Source organism: Catharus ustulatus, chromosome 3 (assembly GCF_009819885.2).
Source record: "Catharus ustulatus isolate bCatUst1 chromosome 3, bCatUst1.pri.v2, whole genome shotgun sequence".
Lineage (NCBI taxonomy): Eukaryota > Metazoa > Chordata > Aves > Passeriformes > Turdidae > Catharus > Catharus ustulatus.
This window is the reverse complement of record NC_046223.1, coordinates 19,493,497-19,518,149: the sequence shown is the minus strand read 5'-3', so window position 1 is coordinate 19,518,149 and position 24,653 is coordinate 19,493,497. Positions and strand designations below refer to the sequence as shown.

General features: G+C 42.7%; 1 protein-coding gene across 3 annotated transcripts in view; it reads right to left on the bottom strand.

The window, feature by feature from the left end:
- Positions 1 to 7,596: 7,596 nt before the first annotated feature.
- Positions 7,597 to 24,653, bottom strand: part of TLR5 (toll like receptor 5) — a 29,734-nt gene continuing 12,677 nt past the window's right edge. For 2 of the 3 annotated variants that reach the window (XM_033054050.2, XM_033054051.2), the window contains 2 exons: positions 15,659 to 15,763; positions 7,597 to 10,782 (listed from right to left, as the gene is read on the bottom strand). In XM_033054050.2, the coding sequence (XP_032909941.1) occupies positions 8,193 to 10,778 (2,586 nt within the window). In that variant the 5' untranslated portion in view covers positions 10,779 to 10,782; positions 15,659 to 15,763 and the 3' untranslated portion in view covers positions 7,597 to 8,192. The remainder of the gene's footprint in view (positions 10,783 to 15,658; positions 15,764 to 24,653) is intronic. The other variant, XM_033054049.2, reaches the window with a different exon arrangement.

Genomic DNA, 24,653 nt, shown 5'->3' with positions numbered 1-24,653 from the left:
CCTGGGTGTGAAGACAAGTCCCAGTGTGCTTCCATGGCCACAGGATAAGCCTATGGATTCATCTCTTAAGAGGAGTTAAGTTTAAAAAGGCTGAGCTCTTATCTGTCTTCTGTGTTTACATTGCTTCATCAGCATGTTGTTTAATTGTCTCTCAGTTTTAGTATCTTTACAATTACAGCACCCTCGTCACACAGGGCTTGTGCTGTCTTCTCACAAAAAAAAAAAAAAAAAAGAAAAAAAAAAAAGCATGAAAAAATGAGGCATGAAGAGGGCAATTTGCATAAGGCTTTTTAAAAGTTGAATTTGTCTACCATTCTTTGTCTTCCATTTGGTCATCTACAATATGAACAGACAGCGAGCTGACAGGGACAGTGCTCTCTGCAGTAGTGCAGCTCCTCTTTCTTCACACTGAAAACTTCTGTTGGCTTCAGATATCATTTTCCTGCAGCTGTTGTTGGTAGTTCTGCTTCTCTGGGCTCTTCAGCTCTTTCAAATCAGACTAAAGATCTTTCCTAACCTCTGTCCTGAGTGATTTGTTTCCATCATCGGCAAGGAGAATTGCACAAAAATGGAAAACAGGGCAGAAAACTGCATGAGCTTTTCTAAAGCAAGCCTCAAGTTTGGGAACAAAACAGAAGAAATTGCCCCTTTATTTAAACTAACCATGCTCTGTCATTCCCAGCTCTGGTCTGTTCTCCATCAAGCCACATTCCAAAATTACTCCTGATAAATAATTGTAAAGACAGAACTGAGTGAAATACCACTGGCTTTGTTCTAACCAACAGCCTGCATTTTTCCTCTTGCTGGACGTGTCCCTGAAGGGTATCAAGGGATTTGGCAAAGGTGAAGTGTGTTCTGGATTTCTTTTTGTTCCACACCAGCCCGTAATTTCCCTTGTGCCATGAGGTCTGTCAAGGGCACCACTGGCTACAGCTGAAGACTGAGCTGGCATCTTCATAAAAGGTCTTGCCTCTGGCAGGAAAAGGGCAGCTCAGACTTCAGAGGAAGGGCTGTGATTTACCCATGGCTTTTCTCTGAAGCCCTGGTAGAGTATGGTGGATCTACGTGGGTAAATGGTTTGCAGATCTTTCCTAACTTTGATTTAATCACACAGACATTCATGGCACTTGTCAGCTGCCTCAGTTCTCCCTTGCAGCACAGGATGGGCTTTTCCCAGGTGGCTGCAAATCTATTTATAACAAAAGATGGTGAAGGGATGTTTGATGGTGCAGAACAAGTGAGGTTGCAAAAAAGAGTTGCAGAGCAGTTAAAGCTTTAAATGAAGGAAGCTGACACTGAAAATTGCAAGATTGCTTCCAACAGGCAGCTGGAATGCAGCTTGAAGGCTGTTCTTCCTAGGAAGAGAGTGAGAAATTCACAGCCTGCTTTTTGGACGTGCTGAATGTTTATGTCAGGAGGGATGCAGGTGCTAGCACTCTTTTACAAAGTAAGTGATTCACCCTGGCATTTCTCACCATCCCAAAGGGAAAGCTGGGTGTATGGGCCTGGGGTTTTCCTTTCGATGAGCTGAAGTGAATAAATTCCAGAACACCAGATCTTTGGATAGAAGGAGGTTATATTTAGTATAGTTTTGTTCATTTCTCATGCTCTGTACACTTTATTTTTCCACCTTTTTTTTCTTATTGACATTACATTCTTAGGTGTCATTGTTTTGAAGCAACGTATCCAAATGGCCCATTCCAAAGAGTTTTCCATGATTACTGATGAATTTTAGTATCTGAGAGTTCTCAAAATAGAGTTAATGCATTTCAAATTATATTGCCTTCTCCCTGTTCTCCCTACTCCACTGCTCACTTTCCCATAGGTCCATCTTCATGAGGACAATGTCCTTATTGGGGTCATATGTTTTTCATGGTTTTTCCTATCATTCTTAATTTTCAAGCCCTCATCAGAAATACTAGACCATGTGGGTAGCTGAAAGGTGTTAGCATTTCCCAGTGAAATGCCCAGTGGATTCTTGCTCCCACCCTGAATAGGCTCAGATCAAGTTGGTGACACTCAATGACTCTTCAGCTGCCTTCTCCCCCCTGTAAAACCAGTTCTGACCCACATGGGCAGACTGGTAGCCATTAAGTGGAGGCCTTACACTGTTAATTAGTTCTGCTGATAAACAGAAGACTTTAGTTGGATGGTAATAAAAACGCCCATTGTAAAACTCCTACAAAACTGAGTAAACAAAACTGAGAGCTTTGACAAACCTGAGCTCTCCTTCCTAGTGCTGCCAGTGCCCAAAGGTACATAACTTGATTCTCTCAATTCCTCCATCTTTAAAGAGGAGATAATAACATGCATTCATCTTCATAAAACTCATCTTCATAAAACTCTTACTGCTACAAAGTCCCACATGTGCCAAATACGTGTTTTGATACTGCACCTGATCTCAATGCTGAAATTACACTGCCAATTCAATTTTTAGGAACAGTGTCAACAGATCTCATGGCTTGAAGTGCTTAGTTTTAGGTAGCAGCATGAAAAGCCTGGTAGGTATAATTCTGATTCAACACTCTCTCCCAAATGTGCAAATCTGATTTTTCAAACTGTTGTTTTGCATGAGGATTCTCCATTTGCTCCATTCCTATCCTTCACTGTCCTCCATGCAGGCTTGAGGCAGCCTGACTTCTTACACTGTGTAATCTTGTTGATGGTGATCAACCCAGTGCAATGACTGCTCATAAATCCAGTTTTGCAAGAGACTGGTGAACTGGTAAAAATACTCTAAACAGCATTTGGGACACACTAAATAAAGAGTGAAGCCTTCTTTGATACTTACTGATGTTTACATACCATGTAATTATTATTATCATCGAAAATCCCAACTTCCTCTCTTTGAACATAATGTCTAAACAGGAAAAAGCTAACCTTCCTGTTTGGAGAATTGTTAGTTTCAGAAGAAATATATATTTTTTTCTCTCTTGCTTGCAGTTCTCAAAGATTTTATTTTTAATACAAATGAAAAAGACAAACAATAGACTATCTAAAAGGAAGGAAAGCCACATGTCTGAAACAAACAGAGTCTGCTATGAATAGATAATCTTTGCACTATGAAATAACTCATGTCATACCTACATTTTGACTTTTGCATATTGGGAAAGGAAATGTAGACTTATTTTTGGCACTCACTGCAGTATATACAAAATACAGAAAACAAGGTTAGAGAGGGAAGAGAAGCCTCCTGCCAATCTGTACAGAGAGGAGGAATCATGTAGGCAGTTTTCCTGGCCCAACAGTAATTTCTAGATGTGATGCAAGGCTGAATTCAAAACTTTAGGTACCTGCTTGGCATACAGTGTTCTCTGGTTCAAGTCAGTGCTGACACGGTCTTTTGGGTAAATCTCACCTCCTAAACTTTGCTTTTGCAGTTTTTGTTTAGTTAAAGGAAATAGTGGTGGAGCAGCACCTGCAGCTCTGTCCCAGGTGTGTGGGGATTTTTGATGGCTGCCAGGAGCAGCACATTGAGACTGAAGACTGAGAGGCTCAGCTCATCTTTGGGAGGCAGAAATCAGAAAACAGGCAACTGAAAGCCGAGTATGAAAAAGGGCTCTTACCAAGGGCAGAACGAGCTGATTGGCATTCCTAAAGTGTTTCATGCCTTCCCAGAGTCTGACAGGCAGCCTAATGGAATGACCACCAGGAGAGGCCTTGTGAGGACTGCTGATGTCAATTTGTCAGTGTGGGAAGTGTTCATATTGTCACTTCTCCTTCATGTTATTTCATTGCAGTCAAGGCTGTAGTCTTGCTGATCCTATATAACAGCACCTGAAACACCTTGCATGAATGGAAGAGGATATATGTGATATAAAATCAGTGCCCACAGAGAGCTGAGAAGCTGGAAAGTCCTGTCTTTTCTCCATCATCTTCCTAAAGTTCTTTATTCCAGGCCTGACTAATTTAGATGTTCTTCACAGCTCAACAGAAGTCCTGAAATACTTGGGCAATTTCTTGGCTCTTGTATTTACAGACTGAATATCTACCAACTTTTGATCATGTAGAAGGTGTGAAAATGTGGTCTTACAGGATAGAATACCAGACATTTATAATTGTTTTCTATTCCTTGGGGTTTTTTTACACAAATGTCTGATTTTGGAAGCCTTAATTTACAGAACTGCCTGCTTACTGTTGGCATTACTGTGTAAGTGTAAAGAAACTCTGTCAGGTGGATCTTCTACTTCCAGGTGGATCTTCTTACTACATTAGGGCATAATTTGTAAAATCAGACCCTGAGGACATATATTGTTCCTTGTCTGTCCTTGCTTGCTTTATGTTTGCACTTCTCATGGAACCCAAGTGTGCACCCTTCCAGCTTTGTGCTTTTCCAGAGATTGGCATCTGAAGCTTCAGCTCCCTTTGCAACCACTCACTCCTGCCATTCAGTTGTGTCCTGCTCTTCATCTGTATTTTCCCAGATATGGGCCTTGCTTTGTGATTTAACTGGACTGCAGCTCCTGCAAGAAGAGAACATGTTAAAGCCATTGTAAAATAATCGAGAAGGTGGGGTATACAATGATCTGAAATGCAGAGGGTCACTGGCAGGGACAAGGGGAGCTGTCATGCTGAAAAAAGACCCAGCAGTCAGCAAATGAGCTGAATTAATGGTGTGACACAAGAAAATTAAAGGCAGAGTGTTTCTGGGCAATATATACAGGATTGCCCCTCTTGAGACTGAGCTCTCTGTAGTCTTATCTATGCTCGTGTTCTTCACACAGGCGTTAGGTGGGAGCAGTGCTGGATGCTGTCAGTAGCTAAATCTATCACCTTCTTAATTAACAATGTGATACCCTAGCAGCATGTGGAACAGTCTCTCTGATTTGGATTAACAAATATAATTGGACTTCACTGAGAACTCTAGGTATGTCAGATGAGAGGGGATGCCTGATTTCACTGTGTAATAATAGTAATGATAGTAATAATTATGTAAAATGTAAAATAATATGTGGCCATACAATTGCTTGCTTCTGCTATAGGGGTATGTTTGTAGAATCTGGATTCTGGTCCTGAGTGCCTGGATTTCAAGGAGGAGCCCATGCAATCCTTGGACTCTGAGAGGCTGGCTAGATGTCACTGTTGAACAACGCTGCCCAATTGATCAGTTACTGTTTATGAAATATATTGCAAGGGTAGGACTGGGGTTTGCTATTGAATATCTGTGCTGATACCATGAGGCACTGACTCAGTGCCCTCCCTTGTGCTGCTACTGCAAATAAATTCACCAGCTTCCATCTTAATAGCTTGCTTTAAAGCCAGTGCCACACTTCACACCCTATTCTGGACCCTCTCCAACAAGTTAATGTTTTTTACTGAGGAAGGTGAGTAAAAATGATGAGAGTATCCTTAACTAAGGAGCCATAAAATTCTGATAGAGCAGTCATGTTCCCGGTGAGCCTGAAGGAAATCCGATCAATAGTTATGAGGTTGAGGCTCAATTTATGGCCTGAATTCATCAAGCATAGTCATTCTCCATTTTTGTACAGGATGCTTTTGTGGTTCCTGCTGAGCAGAGGAGTATAAAGTCAGCAAAAGCCCTTTCTCAACAATTCCCCAGGCTTTGTCATTTAAGATAGCTGACTCTACAGAGGTGGTGATCAGGGTCCTATGATCTATTTGAAGGCAATTTTTCATCATATAGGACAGGCTGTACCAACTGTATGTGTTCTGATAGTCTCAGGCTTGGAATGGTTTCACAAAGAGTAACAAATAAAGTTATTTTGGATGTCTTTAAAATCTGACACTGCAGTTATTCATTTTCTGCAAACTGCTGCACAGCCAGGAATGGTTCAGCAGCACATTCTCCAAAAACCCTTTTAAAATGCTTTTTGTAGACCCCTTGCAATAGAATTTTCAAGAGGGAGGCTGAACTAATTCTACATTTCTAAGCTGTCTCTGTGGAAGAAATTTTCCCATCTGCTTCCAGCACAGGTGTGATCTCTTTAAGTTTTGAAATTGGGCAGACAATGAAATTTCATCCAAGGGTTTTATTAAAACGTCCATGTAAAAAGTCAGATCTTTCCAAAGCCTGAAATAAATGCAAACCTTATGTAGCCACCTTCCAGTGGCATAAGCATGACATAGACAGAGGCTTTTCAGATGGAATGGAAAAGTCTTGGTTTAAGCCAACCCCTGTATCTACTTGTCATTCCTACATACACAGGTTAGCAGGAGAAAGTTTTAAGTATCTGAAGTGACAAGAATATTTTGTAAACATACAGTAAGGTCCTAAGTGGAGAGGGCTCTAAATTAACACTTGACCACAAATATTTTCTGATACTCATTCAAATATAATTTCTTAAGGGTCCTTTTAAATCCCCAACTCTTACACCAGGCACAGATCCATAGGCTAAGCACCTGGACCTGCAGATGTTGAGATCCATTCCTGCTTTGGCTACCTGCCAGTGGATTTTATGGCAATACTCCCTGGTGTAGCCTCTGCATTTAAAGGATGCCTATAAACATCTGCACTGGTTGATGGGACACAAGGAGAAAGCATTGGACATTTTTAGAGAAATGTTAGAAGTTGAGAGAGCTGAAATGCCATGGTGGCCTTTCTGACGGCTCATGGGGGTATCTGGGAAGCCAGGGCTGCTGGTGCTTTCCCAGCCCTCTCCATGCAGCAGGATTTTCCCCTCCTGTCGGCAGCAGCAGTGGCAGGAGACAGGAGGGGCTCAGGAAAGCCGGGCTGTTACCTGAGCCAACAGCGACACCCAGGGCTCCACCAGCACAGTCAATCCCTTCTTTCAGTGCAACCCCGTGTCCCTGGAAAGTATTCCAAGGTTTAGCCCTTTCTGCCTTCCTGAATGACTACACTTACTGAGAAGGAAGAGATATTTTGCTGCAGTAATTTTATCAATAGAAATCGTGTATACAGTGCTGAGAGTAAATTAGATCAGCCACAGGCACATCTATATTCCAATGAGCATTCACACAAAGTGGATTACACTCTTTCATCTCTATCAAAACAGTAAAGATGATGTTATTAGTTTGCAGCTAAGGTCGAGGCAAACAACTTTTAAAACCTCCCATTCCTGCTTCCTCACTGCTGCAAAAAATCTCACTGAGATCACACTGAAATCATTCTGGTAAGATTTTGTTGAATAAATGCACAAACAGAGGTGAACAGTACACTCAAGCAATACATCACGATTGAAATAATAGGTAGAGGCTCTGTAATAGTGAACACTGAGTCAGGCTTTTATTAAAATGACCCTAAACAACCCCTTGAAAACACATACCTGAGCAGACAGTGGTAAAATAGAGAAGTAAGAGAGAGCCAGGCATTAAAGTCTCCAGAAAAGCATTTCAATAGAAGCAAGAAAACACCTTAGAATTGATCAGCACACAGGGTGTGCTGAGGACAGCCCAAATTACACAGGACAATTACAAAGTACAAGTGTATTTCCCACTCCCAGAATGCAAAAGCCCTGTCACCAGGGTACAGCCTGCACAGCTGATAAGTAGGTTTCTTGTTCCCTTTCCAAGCTCAGGCCTGCTTAGATCCAAAGGGAATACCAGTTCCTCTCTGGAGGGCAGGAGGCAGGTCAAGTGAAAAACCACCAAAGCTGAACAAGTAGCAAATGCCAATAATTGTAGTTGGTGGAGGGGAAGGTCATGAATGGAGTCCAAAGTTTGTATGCTCCAGCTAAGCTGAGGTTAATTGAGAAGAAAATAACCAAAGAAATCTGTGTTACACCAATATAAAGCATAAAGGTACAAAACAATGATTGTACTGTGAAACAGAACATGAAAATTTACAGTGCAGCAAGCACAGAATTAAGTAGTCCAGGAACCACAACAATCAGGCTTGGCAGCAGCTTAGTGCACTTTTAGTCACTCCTGGACAGTACCATGGGCTCTCTTTGAAAAAATAACCATGAGCATCCTTCTCTAGCTGAAACAGACCATTAAGCAGTACTCCAAAAGTCAGGACTAAAGGGCCTGAAGATGCATCCAAAATGTGAAGCATCTGTGATTCACTCAATTCTTCTGAAAATGCATGTTTTAGTCCATAAAAACAATTGCACTTTCATAAATCTGCTGGTTGCTTTGTCTCTGTGTTCTGAAGGATTTATACTGAAACAGTTATCATTGTGCATGTCTTTTCAAGGAAAGATGAAGCCAGCTTCTGTTCATTCCTGCCATGGCACAGTTGGAAATGGGATATTTGCCAGGAACTCACACAGTCATTGTGAGACAGTTCTTATAGGCTCCAGCTCTATACCACTGTTTTTCCTTTGCACTTTCTTTTCCTTCAGAATTTGGCAAGAAAGGTTATCTAAAAACCAATCTACATCTTGATAATCTTCAGGCCACCGCAAGTACTGACCCCTTTGTAAGAAGTTTCGAATTGGTTTGTGTTTCTTCAGCTGATACTGAGAAAGTGACCCAACCACTATCATAATGAGGACATCCTTCAGATCACAGAAGTACCTGCTCTGAGCAAAATTAAAGGCTTCCACACACCACCCATCTTTGAGAAACTGTCTGGTCACAATGCAAATTGTTTTCCTGCTGTTACAAATGGCATCACGAATATTGTTGATATGTTCCTCCCCAGGCAAGAAATCCCTTTCTTCAAAACACAAGGTAAATCTGTTTTTATCAAAATACTGTGAATCCAGATGCTTTAGCAAAGAATTCTGGACCCATTCAAAGTCATTTTTGCTGTAGCACAGATAAGCATCATATTTGTATTCAGTTTTATCTGCAACTCGTGGCTGGTTGTCTATCAGTCTTTTGGTGATGGTTTTATACCAGATGAAACAAGTCCCCCGGCAGCGAGTAAAAATGATGACTGCCACCAGAAACACGAGAGAAATGACTGAGGAGATGATGAATAGTGAGAATCTGAGTGTCTGCTGGAGTTCATCTTCATCACAATCATCGTATGTCAGACTGGACAGGGGTACCCCTACAAAGGCAGGGGGGTACACACAGTACCTGTCAGACTGGGAGCCGGCCAGGGTTACATTGGTTTCATTCAGCCACACCAGCAGGCTCTTTAAAGAACAGTCACAGACAAAATTATTGTGTGTTATATCCAGAAAACTCAAAGTCATAAAGACTTCAGGCTCAGGGGAAAACAGCTGGTTTCCAGATAAGTTTAGGTTTTTTAGGCTTTGTGGGAAAAGCCCAGGAGAAAGATGAGACAACAGGTTGGAGGCCAGGTTAAGTGTTTTAAGAGATGTCAGACCTCTAAAAATCTCCTGTGGAAGAGCACTAAGGTAGTTGTTATTCAGATGTAGAACCTGAAGTTTGGGCAATGCACCAAATATATCCAAACATAAATCTCTCTCCCACACCAGTTGTAACATATTTTCACCTAGATCCATGTATACTAACTGACTGTTTTCTATAACATTAGCACTTTTCTCACAGTGAGAGAACCGGTTCTGTTTTAGTAATATATACTGCAGATCTCGAATTTGGAAAAGAATATACAGCTCACCTAGGTCTGCCAACCAATTTCTTTCTAAATCAAGGTATGTTGCAGTTAGTCTTCTGTCATCTACAGACATTAGTTTATTGTCACCAAAAAAGGCAGAGGTCACATGTGGAAAGGAAGGGAGTGTTTTAATGGCGTTATCTCGGAGATCAATTATTTTCAGATTTACTAATTGACTGAATGATTTGTCAGCAATCTTCCCAATATGATTTTGCTGTAAATCAATATACACTACACTACGTAGACCCTCAAAAGTATGATCGTACAACTCACCCAAAAGGTTACTTGAGAGATTGAGAATTTGAAGGTTGCCCAAGCCAAAAAATGCTTGCCTTTCGATTTGATTTATCTTGTTACTGAAAAGGTTCAGTGATTCCAAATCACCAAGACTCTGAAAGACGAAAGAATTGAGAGAGAAAATGTGACCCTTTGAAAGATCAAAAAACCTAAGATTACTTCTTCCTAATCCTGAAAAAGTAGAATCATCTGGATTTTTAAAGTTATTAAAGCCAAATCCCGAACCCATTATATGAGGGCTAAATAGTAAAGAATGTATTTGAGTTCCTTTAATGGCTGTACAGAAATACTGGACCTTCTCTGTGCTCCAGCCATTGCTACTAAGGTCTAGTGAGCCAAATGTAATATTTTTGAAAGGATTGGGGCACTTGGCCCAGGCCACATCTTCTGTCTTGTACAAAGGATTAGAATCAAGGTTAAAAAGTACAAAGTGTTTTCCTTGGAAGCTGGTAAGATTGGTTTGACAAAAGTTGGATATCCTGTTCAATTTCAGGTTCACATTTTTCAAGGCTGTTAGATTATAAAATAAGGGATGAGGGTGAAGTTTTGTGATTTTATTCCCTGAAAGTTCCACTTCTTCTAATGACCTCAAATCCTGAAAGTAACGTTCTCCCAGGATGGAATCTCCAAGGTTGTTGTTAAACAGACGGAGGACAGTCAGGCTTGACAAGCCCACCAAAGCATCAAGATCCAGTTGAAGAATGCCATTGCCTCCCAAGTCTAAGGTACGAAGGTTTGGCAGGTTCCTGAACGCTCCTTTTCCTATGGTAACAGGACGGACAAACTGCGTTCCCATTTCCAACAGCAACAAGCGCTCCAGCAGTGGAAACGAAGTCGCAGTCACTTGTCTGATATAGTTGAAAGTCAGGAAAAGTTTCACTGTGTCCTTTGGCACAGGTGGAACAGCTGTGAGGCTGCAGTAAAAATATATGGAGACTCCGCCTTCTGAGTAGCAAGGTCTAAATGCACACACCCCACATGCTAGTGACAGGCCAAAGACAAGCAGGAGCTGATGACACAACATCATAAACCTATGTGAAAAGAAGGGACAATTAGTTAGTTCTGCAGTTGGCTGTCTTTGCAGTGAGTTTCAGAGCATATTTCTAACAACTGTAGAATAGAGGACTAATGTCACCCTAAAAGTGGCTTGTGATTTGGGATTTATCCTTTCTCTGAAGTCTAACAAGCATCATCTGATATGCTGTTTGGTCAGAACATGCATCCCAAAGAGATGTGAGGACCTAAAAAGCACAGTAATTTCAGGATTATAAACCATACCTGATTATAAGCCGCATGTCTGGGTGTCAGCAACTGTCTTGGGTTACAATACAGAGTGTGATAAAAGGTATCTATTCTATCACCATCTGTTGAGGGTGGGGGCAGTGATCCTTATCTCTGCAGGAGATATTCTGCTAATGGGCCATCCATTGAAACCAGGCAGGGCATTGTTCTTTATCTTTTCACAATTCATCCTTCCTCCAGCCAGTCATTTTCTGCTAATGGCCATTGAGTCCCACTGTGGGACTGATAAAATTACTGCATCCCATTGGAAGTTGCTCCAGCCAGGGGGAAGAGCCCAACATTTCTTACCAAGATAAAAACAGAGGCTTTGGGACACTAAGGGAGACCCTTTCTCCACTGGACTCCAGAGGAAAACTGGATTTCTCCACATCACCACTGGACCTCCAGAGGGAAACTGCACCTTGTACAGGAGCACTGCTCCAACTGAGCAACATCTGTCACTGCAGGAGGATGCAGCCACCATTTAATGGGACTGCTACCAACACCCTGCCTGACGGGGTGTCAGGTTGTACTCTGACTTTGTCAGGGTTTGGAGTTTGTTTCTTTGTAGTACTGTATTTCTATTTTAATTTCCCTAGAAAAGAACTGTTATTCCTAATTCCCATATCCTTGCCTGAAAGCCCCTTGATTTCAAAATTATAATAATTTGGAGGGAGGGGGTTTACATTCTCCATTTCAAAGAGGAGCTCCTGCCTTTCTCAGCAGACACCTGTCCTCCAAACTAAAGCAGCAAATTTTTGTCCTTATGTAAGCCACACCTGATTATAAGCCGAACTCCCGGGTTTGCCCCAAAATTTTAGTCAAAATGGTGCGGCTTATAATCATGAAATTACTGTAACTGTCTGTTACGTTCTTTAAAACCCCGCCAGGTAAGAGTAAAATCTTGGCCTAGCTACCATGGAACTGGGACTGTTGGTGTATTAGCTTAACTCCTTAATTAGTCTTTCCAAAAAGACTAAAAGAGTTTGGGTTGTTCAAGTAAAGTGCAGCCACCCAGTAATCTCAACAGAGCAGGCAAATGCCACTTTTTCCTTGAGTGTTCTCCTTGTCAGGACAGTCACCTGTTTGGAATTCAGATTGTTGTCACACAGAGGTGCCTAACAGCCATGAGTTTTTAAGAAGGGGAACCTCTTTTGGGGCTCCTCAGATTAACCTGACAATGTGAAATTGTTCTGGAAACAGCTGAGAATAGTTTTGTAAGTATAGGCAGGAATAAGACTAACAGTGATAGAACAAAAACCCAAAAAACCAAACCAAATCAAACAAAACAAACAAAAAAACCCCAGCAAACAAACAAACAAAAAAGCAGTAGCCTGAAATTGTGCTCCAAGATTTCATGTTTTATGGAAAAACCACATTTCCCAAACTGTAAATTCCTAAGTTACACAAAAACTGTGGCTCTCCTTTTTCTGATAAGGACTGATAAGACTGGGTGAGCCAAGGTACACTCCATAAAAAAACTCTCACTAAATTTGCCATCTCTTCAAAACAATGAAAGGTTCCATTGTTTAATATTATTCATTTTCTCATGTTTGTGAATACTTTGCTTGTTAAACAAACAGTTTTTTTACACTTTTCTCGAAGGAAATTTACATCTCCTGAACTGGTAGGGAAAAGGGCTGCTTGAATTTGCTTTCTAGAGGGACCCCTTCAAAAGTTTCCTCCCAAATTTGCCCTAAACCAAGGCAGGCGCACAGAACAATTTATGCAGCTTGCTAATGAATCCAGTTATTCCCAGTCTGTATTTTCCTTGCATTATGCCATCTGTCTGCCTGTAGCCCCTTTTATCTGTGACAAAAACCTCTTCAAAGCAAGGAAGGTCTATTCATTGAGCATGGTAAAGAACAGAGCAGATTATTAGCCCTAAAGTGGTTGTTTGTGTGGTGTAGTTTAAAATAACTCCCAACCTTCTAACTAAGATTGCACCCATCTGCTTCTGCTTCTAGCCAAGCATTTATTGAAATGAAATGATGACCCAGTGGATGAATTTTTGAGTCCTCCAGCACAATCTACTCAAAGATTGGTAAGTGTGAATTTTTGTAGAACCAAACCCCCAGCAGCCACCTGATGTCTGCAAAGTGGACATACTTCAGAGAGGAAAAAAGTGGGGCTTTGAATGATTACTGTTCTGATTTGAGCACGCCTCCCTCTTTAAAGGACAAGTACCAAACTCTATGCGGAATATAGCACTATTAAATTAAATTTAAATTATGCTTATTGCTGCCATACAGTGGGATTCCTGGGAAATCAGAAAGTATGTCAGTAGAAGCCACTATGACATTCCCACTGCAAATACCAAAGGAAAGATGCAGCCAATTTTTAGAGACTATCTGCTCCATATAAAGTACAAGGATGCTATAGTACAATCCAGTCTCATAACTGACATGATTCCACTGTATCAAACATTTTTGGTGATGTTCTCCAAGTCATCTGATTATATTAAAACCTTAACTTGCAGCAGCTTTGACTGCTGGAGTGAGTCTGTGAATTTTCACCCTAGAGGCTCAAACACTAAGTGGGAGACCTACATAGCTCACAACTTAAAATAGTGATCTTGTCATTTTTAAGACAATCTCATGTAGTTGAGACAAGTTCTGATCCTTGAAAGTAAAAGAGATTAGGGATATATGATAAGAGTTGATTTCTGAAGTCCTGGCATTCAAACTTCATTCATGTTTTGTCTCAGTAAGGAATTTAGGATGTGCCGCAAAGGAAATCAAACTGCAGCCAGTAAGAATCAAAATTCTCTTTTATTGAGCATAGTAAAGAATAGAGCATTTATTAGTCCTAAAGGCTGTGCACTGTTGTCTGTGTAGTGCACTTTAAAAAAAACATGAAGAAATGTTAACTTCTTATATGGGAAATAATTCCAAGTACTAAAAAATAACTGCACTTGCTAACCTCTTTTTTGACCTAGCATGCACTTTTACAGGGGACTTTATAAGCAGCAAACTATATAATGTTTGTTGTGACTACAAAATATTGTAGGCTATTAAAAAAGACACAGCTAAACACACAGCAAGTCATTCAAGGTCTTGTTTACTTTTTTACTTTTCTCTTTGCTTGAACCATGAAAACAAAAGTTCCCCTTTTTAATATTTGATAACTATTATATTGCTTCTTCTTGACACTTTGATGTAAGGTGCTTAGCACAAATAGTTTTAAATTACATTTATCTTTCAGACATTTACATTTTCATCCCAGATGAAATGGCTGCTTTTAAAGTTTGGGCAAAATCACAGCATCATTAAAAGCAGTGACAAAGAGAAAATACTTTGAAAGTCAACATTTAATGGATATGTGCACAATAGACAGCTAGAAAAAGCTCAGAATGTTTAGAGTTCAAGAATTAGAAATTTTTTTTTTAATTTTAAAATGTAGTTTTATTTTTATTATGAGAAGAAAATTAAAAAATATTTTTAGACACCTTTTCTTTTACATTGACCTGCTTTTCCACATTCTTGTAAGCTAAAAAACCATCTAACAATCTTTTAGCAGTTGTTACACTCCAACTTTGCTCTGGTTTAGTGACAAGCAAGATTTCACTTGTAAACTCTTTGCTCGCCTTCTGCCTGAGTTATTACCTTCTCCCCTGAATCCATGAGCAGCAGAGGGATGCTGGCAGTAAGAAATGCCTCTTACTGCTCTCATGAAGACAGCAAAGATTTGTAATTCATCAGAATCCCATCATGTATCAGTTTTTGCAACCCTTCACCACTGTACATTAGCATGTAAAACCTTTCAGGAAGAATATTCTTCCCACAAAATGAGGATCACCCCGTTCAATTACATGTCTGTGCAGGGACATAGAGGTGAAGGGATGTGTAAATGCTTAAGAATCAGAGTCACAGAATCTTTAAGGCTGGAAAAGACCACCAAGATCACTGAGTCCAACCTTTGACCAAGCACCACCATGCCAAGTAAACCATAGCATTAATTGCCAAGTTGTTTCTTGAACACCTCCAGGGATGGTGACTCCATCATCTACCTGGGTTGCTTCTTCCAATGTTTAAACACCCTTTCAGTGAAAAAGTTCTTCCTGACATCCAACCTGAACCTCCCTGGTGGAGCTTGATTCTATATCCTCTTGTCCTGTCAATTATTGAAAATTTTCATTATTGAAAACTGGAGCACTGAAGTTCAGAGAACCAGAGCCCAGCATGTGAGATTTTTGTTTCCTTCTACTGCACTGATGTTGGAAAGGGCAAGCAGTAAAGGGAAGGGGAGAAGTGGGAATGCTTTGAATTGTCTGGAGCTGACCTTCCCTATGGTACTCACTGTTTTAAAACCTGATTTTGCTAACCTGGTTTCAAAGCACAGCAAGAGAGGATGGGAGTTGGCAGTACCTGAGAGTGGACGCTGTAGCAGTGCCTGTCTATCTCAGCACGGCTGTGTTTGCCTGAGGACACCCAGAGAGACTGTCAGTAAGCAGGGCCCAGAGTAAAGCTGAAAGGAGGGCTCAGAATGTCTCTTTTTGTTATTCATGGAAGAATAGCAACTCTCTCATGGAGATTTAGAAAGCACTTGCTCCCCTTTCCACACCCCTGACAAAAATGCACTGGAAAAGTTGTGTGCAATTGCTGCCTAAACCCCATGAAATATCACCTGAATAGACAACTGTGTCTCAATCTCCTTCTTCGGATCTTGGGCACCTTCCAGCCATCCAAAGGAGTCTCCCTTGTACAGTCTTTATACTCCCAGGTCACAATTCTGTAGGGAAATGAGAATCATTCCTTCTTCTTGAAGAAAGTGCAGAACAAAATATCATTGTCTGATGCCCTAGTATCATTTATGTTTTCCTCACTCGTGGCAAAATTTATGATTATCTTTCCCAGATGCTGGTGATATTCACTGATTATGAAGGACTATTTGTATTTGGTGCTTGGTAAAATTTATCAGAAAAAAAAATTCCAAAGAGCATCCTTTTTATTTTAATCTAAAGAAAGCCTACTGGCAAGGTGTTTGTATTATCTATTTAGGTCATAAAAAAGATCTTAAAAGATGTATTGCAGAAGAGTAATCCTTTGTTCTTAGATTGGTCAGATAAAGGCCAACTGCTATTGTGAAAATTTGTATCACAGCTGTTATCTGATTAGATCAAATCTACTTACTGAAACAAAAATAAAGCTCCAAGCTTTTGCCTGGGCTTTAGACCATCATAATATATGCATCTGTGCTCATAAAAAGTTGTGCAGTGTAAACACACTCTTTGTCACAGAGCCCCTCTAGCCAATTAAGATCTAAAGAAGAAACAATTTCATTCATCAGCTGATTAATGAATGTGCCCCATCCTACCTCCTCAGCCTCTCCCTTAAGTTGCCAGGATGCTTAAATCTAACATAGCATATTTCCTCTTAAAATCAGGAAGCATCTTACAAGGTAATTGAGCACTGTGACAGTTCCATCATTGATGGAGAAAAGCATAAGGCATTTAATGACCTGACAGAGCAGAAGGACCATAAAAGCCAGTACTGGTTTGGGTGTAATGATCTCCTTCCTATTTGTATTTATTTGTTTGTTTCGATATCCCATCAGATTAGATGATGAGATGCAAATACACAAAGACAGATGTGATTCCACTAATTATAGTGTAACAGTTCTTTACAAGAGAGCAGTCCCCAGAAGGATAGGAAAATAAACTTGAAAATAAAGACAAAAACAGCCTGTGGGCTATTCTGTGGAGGACAGGAGTAAATTGGATAGGCAGAGAGAGAGTGCCTTAGCCCCAGACCTCAGCTTTTGGCCCTAGCTCAGCAATTTTCAGCCTCTAGCATTGTTTTGAGGATGTCCTTGCTGAGCAGGGCCAGCCTGCTCCTTTCCCTGCCCAGCAGCCAGCTGGGTTGTTTGTTCCAGCAAGGCCCCAGCCCTGGACACTGGTCCATGAGCCAGCCCAGCTCTGCCCTGTGTGTCACAGGACATCACAAAAGCAGAGTCTCAGATGGACCTCAGAACAGGACCAACAACCAGTCTTCCAGCTCCTAAGGAAACAGGGTTTCAGTGATGACAGTGAAGATCAATTTGGAAGTCCGGGGGTTTTTCACTTGGTGTGGCTTTTTTGTTTGTCTTTTGTTTTTCCAAAGTTTTTGTTGTTTTCCAGCAGCGACACTTATTCAAAGTTGCACAAACGACCTGTGGGCAGTCACAGCTGCCATTCAGGTATTCTTATCTCACATCTTGAGCCCATGTTCTCCTTATTCTTTGAAAGCTGTCATGTGAGAACTGCCTGGTCTACACTAGAAGCCGCCCCGGGGAACAAAAAGTCTCCTTCCTGAGTTTCCCTTCCCTCTTTGCTATAACGTTGGACTGTGTTTTTCACAAAGTGTAGCCCAGGGACACAATGTTCTTTTTTTTTTGTGCTTGCAGGATAATTAGAAGCAGCCAGGATTTAAGTTCTCACCTGGAAAAGATCAAAGTGATAATAGGAAAGGAGTCTTAGGAATGCCAGTCGAGTTACAGGAATCCAGCTTTCACAGATGAGACAGAAATTCTTCAGGAAGCAGTGAATTCTTGAAAAAGTGGAGAAGCAGCATTCAGCCTGTAACTCCTGGGGTCACAAGAAGAGCTCTTCATAAAGGTCTTCCCTTTTTATAAAGCTCATCAGTGCTGTCATGCCTGTGAAAGAGCTGTCAGGCACCAAACAGTGGAAATGGTTTGGTAGCCTGAAGTCAGCAAAGATGAGTAGCGGTGACCAGCCAAAAGGGAATGGTGTGGTTATCACTCCTGCACTTCTGGGACCAAATCTGGGCACATTATTTATTACAAAATTATTTTTAAAAGTATGGAAACAGATTCCTAAATAGGTGGAGCCATATGGAACAAATTATAAGAGATGTTTGCTTTTGCAAGTTGTTTTTTTTTTTGCACATGCATTAAAAAAAAAAAAAATCAGAAGATAACAAGCTGCAAATGTCCAGTGACAAAAGGACCATAAATATAATACAAAGAGAGATAAAATCTGCCCAGCTTTTGGATGAAATTAGAAACCTGCTCCAGACTTTCCTGGAATTGAGATATTTGAATTTATTTGAAATAGGCTTTAGATCTTGGTGGTGCTCTTGGTGGTGGAGAAAAATATGAACATTTCATTGACTAGTATGACTGACAAAACTCTGAACTGTCAAACCTGTGATGCAATGAAGACCTACCAAGTGAAGAAGGTAGGAAAGTAGCTGGTACCCCTCCTGAAACCGTTCCTAAGGGAGGCTCTTGGTGAGGGAGCTGTTCCATGAACTCCCAGCATGGCAGGAGCATCCTAGAACTCACCTACATATAGATCCCAGAGCAATTGCTTATCTACTGATTATCCTTACAGAAGACAGTCCCAACCCAGCCAGGAAGAGCAGCTGTCACACAGGCTAAGCTGCATGAAAGGCACTTAGAGTGAGAGCAGGAGACTGAATTACACACACCACGCAGTGCATCTAGAAAAACACGCACCTGATTTCTGAATCCATAAAGACCTGCAATCAGACACCAAGGGACTGCCAAAACAGAAATGCCCAGGCAGGTTATATTTTAAATTCTCTCCCTGTCCAGCTCTTTCCAGAGAGAAAGCCAGCTATGTCTTTATTTAGCACAATCATCTGCCATGTAAAACAGCTACAGTCAGCTCTATTTTCATCACAACGTAACACCAAACCCTTTTCTCACACTCATACCCACTAACTGTGGAAGCATTGCTTATTTTGGACAGGAGGCACTCTCCTCTTCTGTTACAGCTCTTCCAACTGAGTGAATAATGTTCAAGATTCTCTAAATCAAATACATGTTTCAGGCTAATCAGGGGTTGGGGGATGCTCTGCATGGGGTCAAGAGAGGGAAGGGAGAAGATCTGCTCTGGGCTGCTTCCATGTTCTGATCATGCACGTGTTCAACCCAGAAGCCATCCTTAGAGACCACTGTGGAGGTCCTTTGTGCCCTGCCCTCCAGTTCCTGTCTTTCACCACCTTACTCAGCTTCCGAAAGCTCTTGCATAACACAAGCTTCACAAGGAAGCCGGAGGAGGCCAAAATGAGCCTGTTGCATGTTAAGAGGAAGGCAGATGTCTCACTGAGCCGCAGGCAGAGACCTGATGGACTGTACTCTCCCATGACCTGGGTCAATGCTCCCAGCTGCAAGTCACGGAATTAAGGAAATAGAGCAGCAGTTCACTGCTCCATTTTACAACTCTGCTGTGTTTTATGGTAGGTCTGACCTAGAAGCCTGCCTACCTGACAACACCTCTGCCATGCAGCCAGATTAAATGCTGGCCAGTCAGCCCTGCCCGACTTGGGCACTGCCGGGTGTCTGCAAAAGCAAAACACTTGGTGCTCAAGCTCTCAAGTACCGAGGTCCAGGGTGGGACTGCTGAAATCCCACAGACTGGACTCTTCAAAGTCCCACCTCGAACGCCTTTGTGCCTCTTAGGGACTTTGTACCCCACAGATCTATTTTTCCCCCATAAAAAGAGTGCAGCAATCCTTGTCCGCCTCGGGGCGGGGGGGAAGCGAGTGAGTCCTAAGTCACGCAGTGTTTTGAAACACGCGAAGCGCAACCCTGCTGCCAAAACATTCTCCTAGGGGCGGAGAACATTATTTGCCGGCGGCAAGAGGGGAAGAGAAGGTGAAGACTGACCCTTGGAGAGCGGGCAAGAGGGGAAGAGAAGGTGAAGACTGACCCTTGGAGAGCCGTGGGCCGTGACACACCCGTGTAGCGAACGCCGCCGCTCTCTCCCGGCCCCGCGTCCCGGTGCCGCCGCAGCGCTCCGGGGCGGAGCGACCCCCACGGCAACCCGGCCGGGAAGCGCCGCCTCGATCCCGCCTTGTTCCGGCGTACACACCGGCTGGAGCGGGACAGCCTCCTCTACCTGCCGGGAGTCACCGGGCCGCGGATCCGGCGGGGCGAGCACCGCCCCAGGCACAGCGGGAGCCGAACTGAGGGAGCTGAGCTGTGGGAGCCGAGCTGAGGGAGCTGAGCTGTGGAGCCGAGCTGTGGGAGCTGAACTGTGGGAGCTGAGCTGTGGGAGCCGCGCTGAGGGAGCCGAGCTGAGGGAGCCGAGCTGTGGAGCTGAGCTGTGGGAGCTGAACTGTGGGAGCTGAGCTGAGCCGAGCTGAGGGAGCCGAGCTGAGGGAGCCGAGCTGTGGAGCTGAGCTGTGGGGCCGAGCTGTGGGGCCGAGCTGTGGGAGCTGAGCTGAGGGAGCCGAGCTGAGGGAGCCGAGCTGTGGAGCCGAGCTGTGGGAGCTGAGCTGAGGGAGCCGAGCTGAGGGAGCCGAGCTGTGGAGCTGAGCTGTGGAGCTGAGCTGAGGGAGCTGAGCTGTGGGAGCTGAGCTGTGGAGCTGAGCAGAGGGAGCCGAGCTGTGGGAACCGAGCTGAGGCGCCGAGCTGTGGGAACCGAGCTGTTCCCTCACGCAGGCAGGAGCAAAGGGCAGGGCTATAGAACTGGGAGCCGCCGGAGTAAGGAGCACAGGGAGGTGGGGATTATGTGGATGAGGAGTAGGGAAAAAAATACCTTAAACGGTAGAAGCATCAGTGAAGCAGTGTAAGGTAAATTCCCCAGTAGAATGGAAATCCTCCCCGGCTTTCCAAGATCTGCTGGTGGAGACCGAGCTCTAGAGTCCCAAAGAAAGAAGGAAGTGAAGTGTTGGAGCAGGTCCAGAGGAAGGTCACAAAGATTCTTAGAGGGCTGGAGCATCTCTCCTGTGAGGACAGGCTGAGACAAGTGGAGTTGTTCAGCCTGGAGAAGGCTCCAGGGAGACCTTACAGCACCCTCCAGTACCTGAAGGGTGCCCACAAGAGGGCAGGAGAAGGAATTTTTACAAAGGCGTGCAGTGATAGGACGAGGGTGAATGGCTCTAATCTGACAGAATTTAGATTAGAGCTGGGTGAGATGTTGGGAAGATAATTCTTCACTGTCAAGGTGGTGAGGCACTGGAACAGGTTTCCCAAAGAAGTTGTGGATGCACCATCCCTGGAAGTGTTCAAGGCCAGGTTGGATGGGGCTCTGAGCATCCTGGTCTTGTGGAAGGTGTCCCTGTCCATGGCAGGGGGTTGGAACTGGATGATCTTTACGGTGCCTTGCAACCCAAAGCATCCTGAGATTCCTTGCGAGAGGGTCAGGCCAGGGAAAACCAGACTGAGGGGGTGCAGCCAGAGCACAGGAGGCAGCTTTTATGGGCTTTGCTGCATTTTATCTGTGGGAGATGATCAGATTGACTAATCTCAGTCTAAGAAACGTTAACATTTGTGTTTGCCAGCTTCTTGATGATTGAGCTGTTTCTTCTGGTCTTTTTTTCAGGCGGAAAGAGCCAGCACATCTCTGTATCTCACCTCCAGTACAGCTGACTCTCTGATCTGCACTTAATCTGACCCAAGATAACTGGGAGCAGGTGATCCTCCACTCAGATTATTTTATTTCTAATGGCCATTATATTCCATTTCCTACATTACCTTATACTAAGTGGAATACTTAGGCTTCCTAAAGAAGTTAGGACTAAATGATAGATCTGGAACTGAAGTGATTTATTTGCCTGTTACTGTAATTCTTAGAGAGCAATCCAGGAATGAAAAGGGGAGGTGAAAGAGAAGACAGGATAACTTTTATTTTTAAAAACATTATAGTAATTTGGGTTTTCATGTTACATTTAGTTACAATTTCTCGAAATTGATGCTGTTTGAAAAAGTGACCACCTCTGAGCTAACTCTTTAGCTCACTTTTGCACGGCCATATCCACAGGAGAGAGCTGGAGATTCACTAACCTTGCATGGGAGACATGGGAGCCTAAAGCACTGGATCTGCAATACACATCTTGTTAACCAAAGTGTCTCCTAATCCAGACAGCTGGAAATGCAGCATTGAGGGCCATGTTTTAAGATGATTAAAGAAAATGAGTCTTGACTCTCTTGGGGCTGCATAAGTCTCAGCTTCTTTTGAAAGTGCCTAAGGCAGCTCTTGCTCACAAGTCACACCAAGCTGTGGACCCTTCTCCCATCCAGATCGTTCCTTCTGGAGTCCTCCTCTTCGTAATAGGATGAGAGCCCTGCTTCTGTCCCTGATGTCCCCTGGAATCCCACCAAAGAGAATATCTGGACAGGAAATTCTTACTCTTTCCTGCTTAAGCTGTTCAGCTTTCTGTGGAATCAGCTGAGCCAGAGATGACACCAAAGTGCCTATTTTCATACTGATCTGTGTTTTGTACCTTTAATTACTTATACTTACGTCACTCCTGTATGAAGTACTTGTAAGTGATTGCATACCAGAAAGCCCAGACCTCCAGGGATGTTGCAACTACAAAAGGCACGCAAAAGGGAGCACTTCATGTAATCTCATTACACTGGATTGCAATCACTTCATTTCAGAATTTTCTTTTATTTCTTTAAACTGAATTTCACTTCATTAAGAGTTCACTCCAATTTGGAAATGGAGTGACTAAAACCAAATGGACTGCGATGAAATGAAGTGCAGTGAAAAGGACCAAAATTTGGCAGAATTATACTTATTGAAATACCAAAATCAGGAAATGAAATCAAACAAAAAGACATGAGATTAAATTAATTAAATAAAATGCTTTAAAAAAAGGAAAATTTTGCAACAAAGTGAAAAGGATAAAAGGCAGTGGGATTATATGGCTGGCAGACAGTGGCCAAAAGTGTGCTACTGCCTTCTAAAGTCATGAACATGGCAGGACTTCTCCCAGACCAAAGCTGTCAATACCTAAATTTCTGGCTGCCACTGGAGCCCCAAACGCCACCTCTGAGCTGGCCCTGAGACACAGGGGGAATGAGTTGTTTTTCCCATGGAAAACAGCCACTGTTCGTGTTCAATCACACTGGCCAACTGTGCTCCTAAATTCACAAATGACACAGGATTTCTCTCAATCCAAACTTGCCTGGATCTAGGACTCTGGCTGCCCTTGGATCCCCAGACACAACCTGTGAGCTGACCTCAAGACGCTGGGGGCTGAGTATTGTCTTCCATTGAAGAGGGACCGGTTCTTTTCCAGGCATTGGAAATGCAGGGAGATGGACCAAACCTTGCCAAGTTAATCCTCATTTAATTCTCAAGTATTTATCTCCTCTCATTAAATGGAAAATTTCTTTCAATGAAATAAAATCCTGAATTCAGAAAAGAAAGTGAACAAACTCTGTTCAAAGGAGATATGATATTACAAAATGCAGTTGAATGAAAGAAAAATAAAATCTATAAAAAGAATGACTACAACTTAAGGTATTGGGATGAAATGAGCTGCAGTGAAAATTACCAAAACTTTTGAAAACTATACTTAATGATGATATGATAAAGTGCAATTGAAATATTAAAAGAAGAGTATTTGGAGATAGAATTACTACAACCACATGGATTGGTATGAAATGAGGTGCAGTGAAAAGGACCAAAGCTTACCAAAATTACAGTTACTGAAATCCCAAAATCAAGGAATGAAGTCAAACGAAAAGACAGGAGAAGAAATTGATGAAACTAAATGCTTAAAAAGAAAGAGGAAATTCTGCACCAAAGCAAAACCACAGAACCACAGAATTAATTACAGTAATTTCATGACTGTAAGGCGCACCCCTTTGACTAAAGTTTTCCCCCGAACCCAGAAGCGGGCCTTATGGTCGTGAAATTACTGTAGGTTGGAAAAGACCTTTGAGATCATCAAGTCCTGCCTAGACCTAACTTTATCAGCTAAGCCTTGGCAGTGAGTGGCACATCCAGTCTTTTTTTTAAACACCTCCAGGGATGGTGACTCCACTATCTCCCTGGGCAGATGATTCTAGTGCCCAACCACTCTTTCCGTGAGGACTTTTTCTGGATGCCTAACCTAAACTTCTCCTGGCACAGCTTGAGACTGTCCTCTGGTTCTGTGAGTTGCTGCCTGGTGGTCAGGGAGCTATAGGGAGTGATAAGGTCACCTCTGAGTCTTCTTTTCTCCAGGCTGAACAGCCCCAGCTCCCTCAGCCATTCCTCACAGGGTTTGTGTTCCCAGCCCCTCACCAGCCTTGTTCCCTCCTCTGGATGTGCTCAAGTGTCTCCACGTCCTCCCTGAACTGAGGGGCCAGAACTGGACACAGCACTCGAGGTGTGACCTCACCAGTGCTGAGCAGAGGGGAAGAATGACCTCCCTGCTCCTGCTGGCCACACTATTCCTGACACAGGTCAGGATGCCATTGGCCATCTTGGCCACCAGGGCACACTGCTGGCTCATGTTGATGCCTTAAGTTTTAGCGTTTATATTTTTCAGATTCTGTACTGCATTGGTATGTGACTCTGAACTTCATATAGTGTTAGCCAGTTCTCTTCATGGTTTAGTTAAACAAAACCATTCTTTTCCAGCCTGAGAACCAAGGACACCGTTGTAGCTTCAGGCCCATAAACAGCAAATTGAGGAGAGCAAACTGGGAGGATAGGACTTCATAACCTGAAGCTGTAACTGGACAATTAACTCCAATATGTAAATGGACCAAAACTTATAAAAGTGTGAAAATTTCGTGACTTGTCACCTATCTTGTGTCCATCTTGGCTGTAGCCACAGCCAGGCTCTTGTACCGCCCCAAGGTGTATCCTTTGAAGGCCTTTTAATAAATACCTGCTTTTTTTCTTTAACACTGTCTAGCCTCTGTTCCA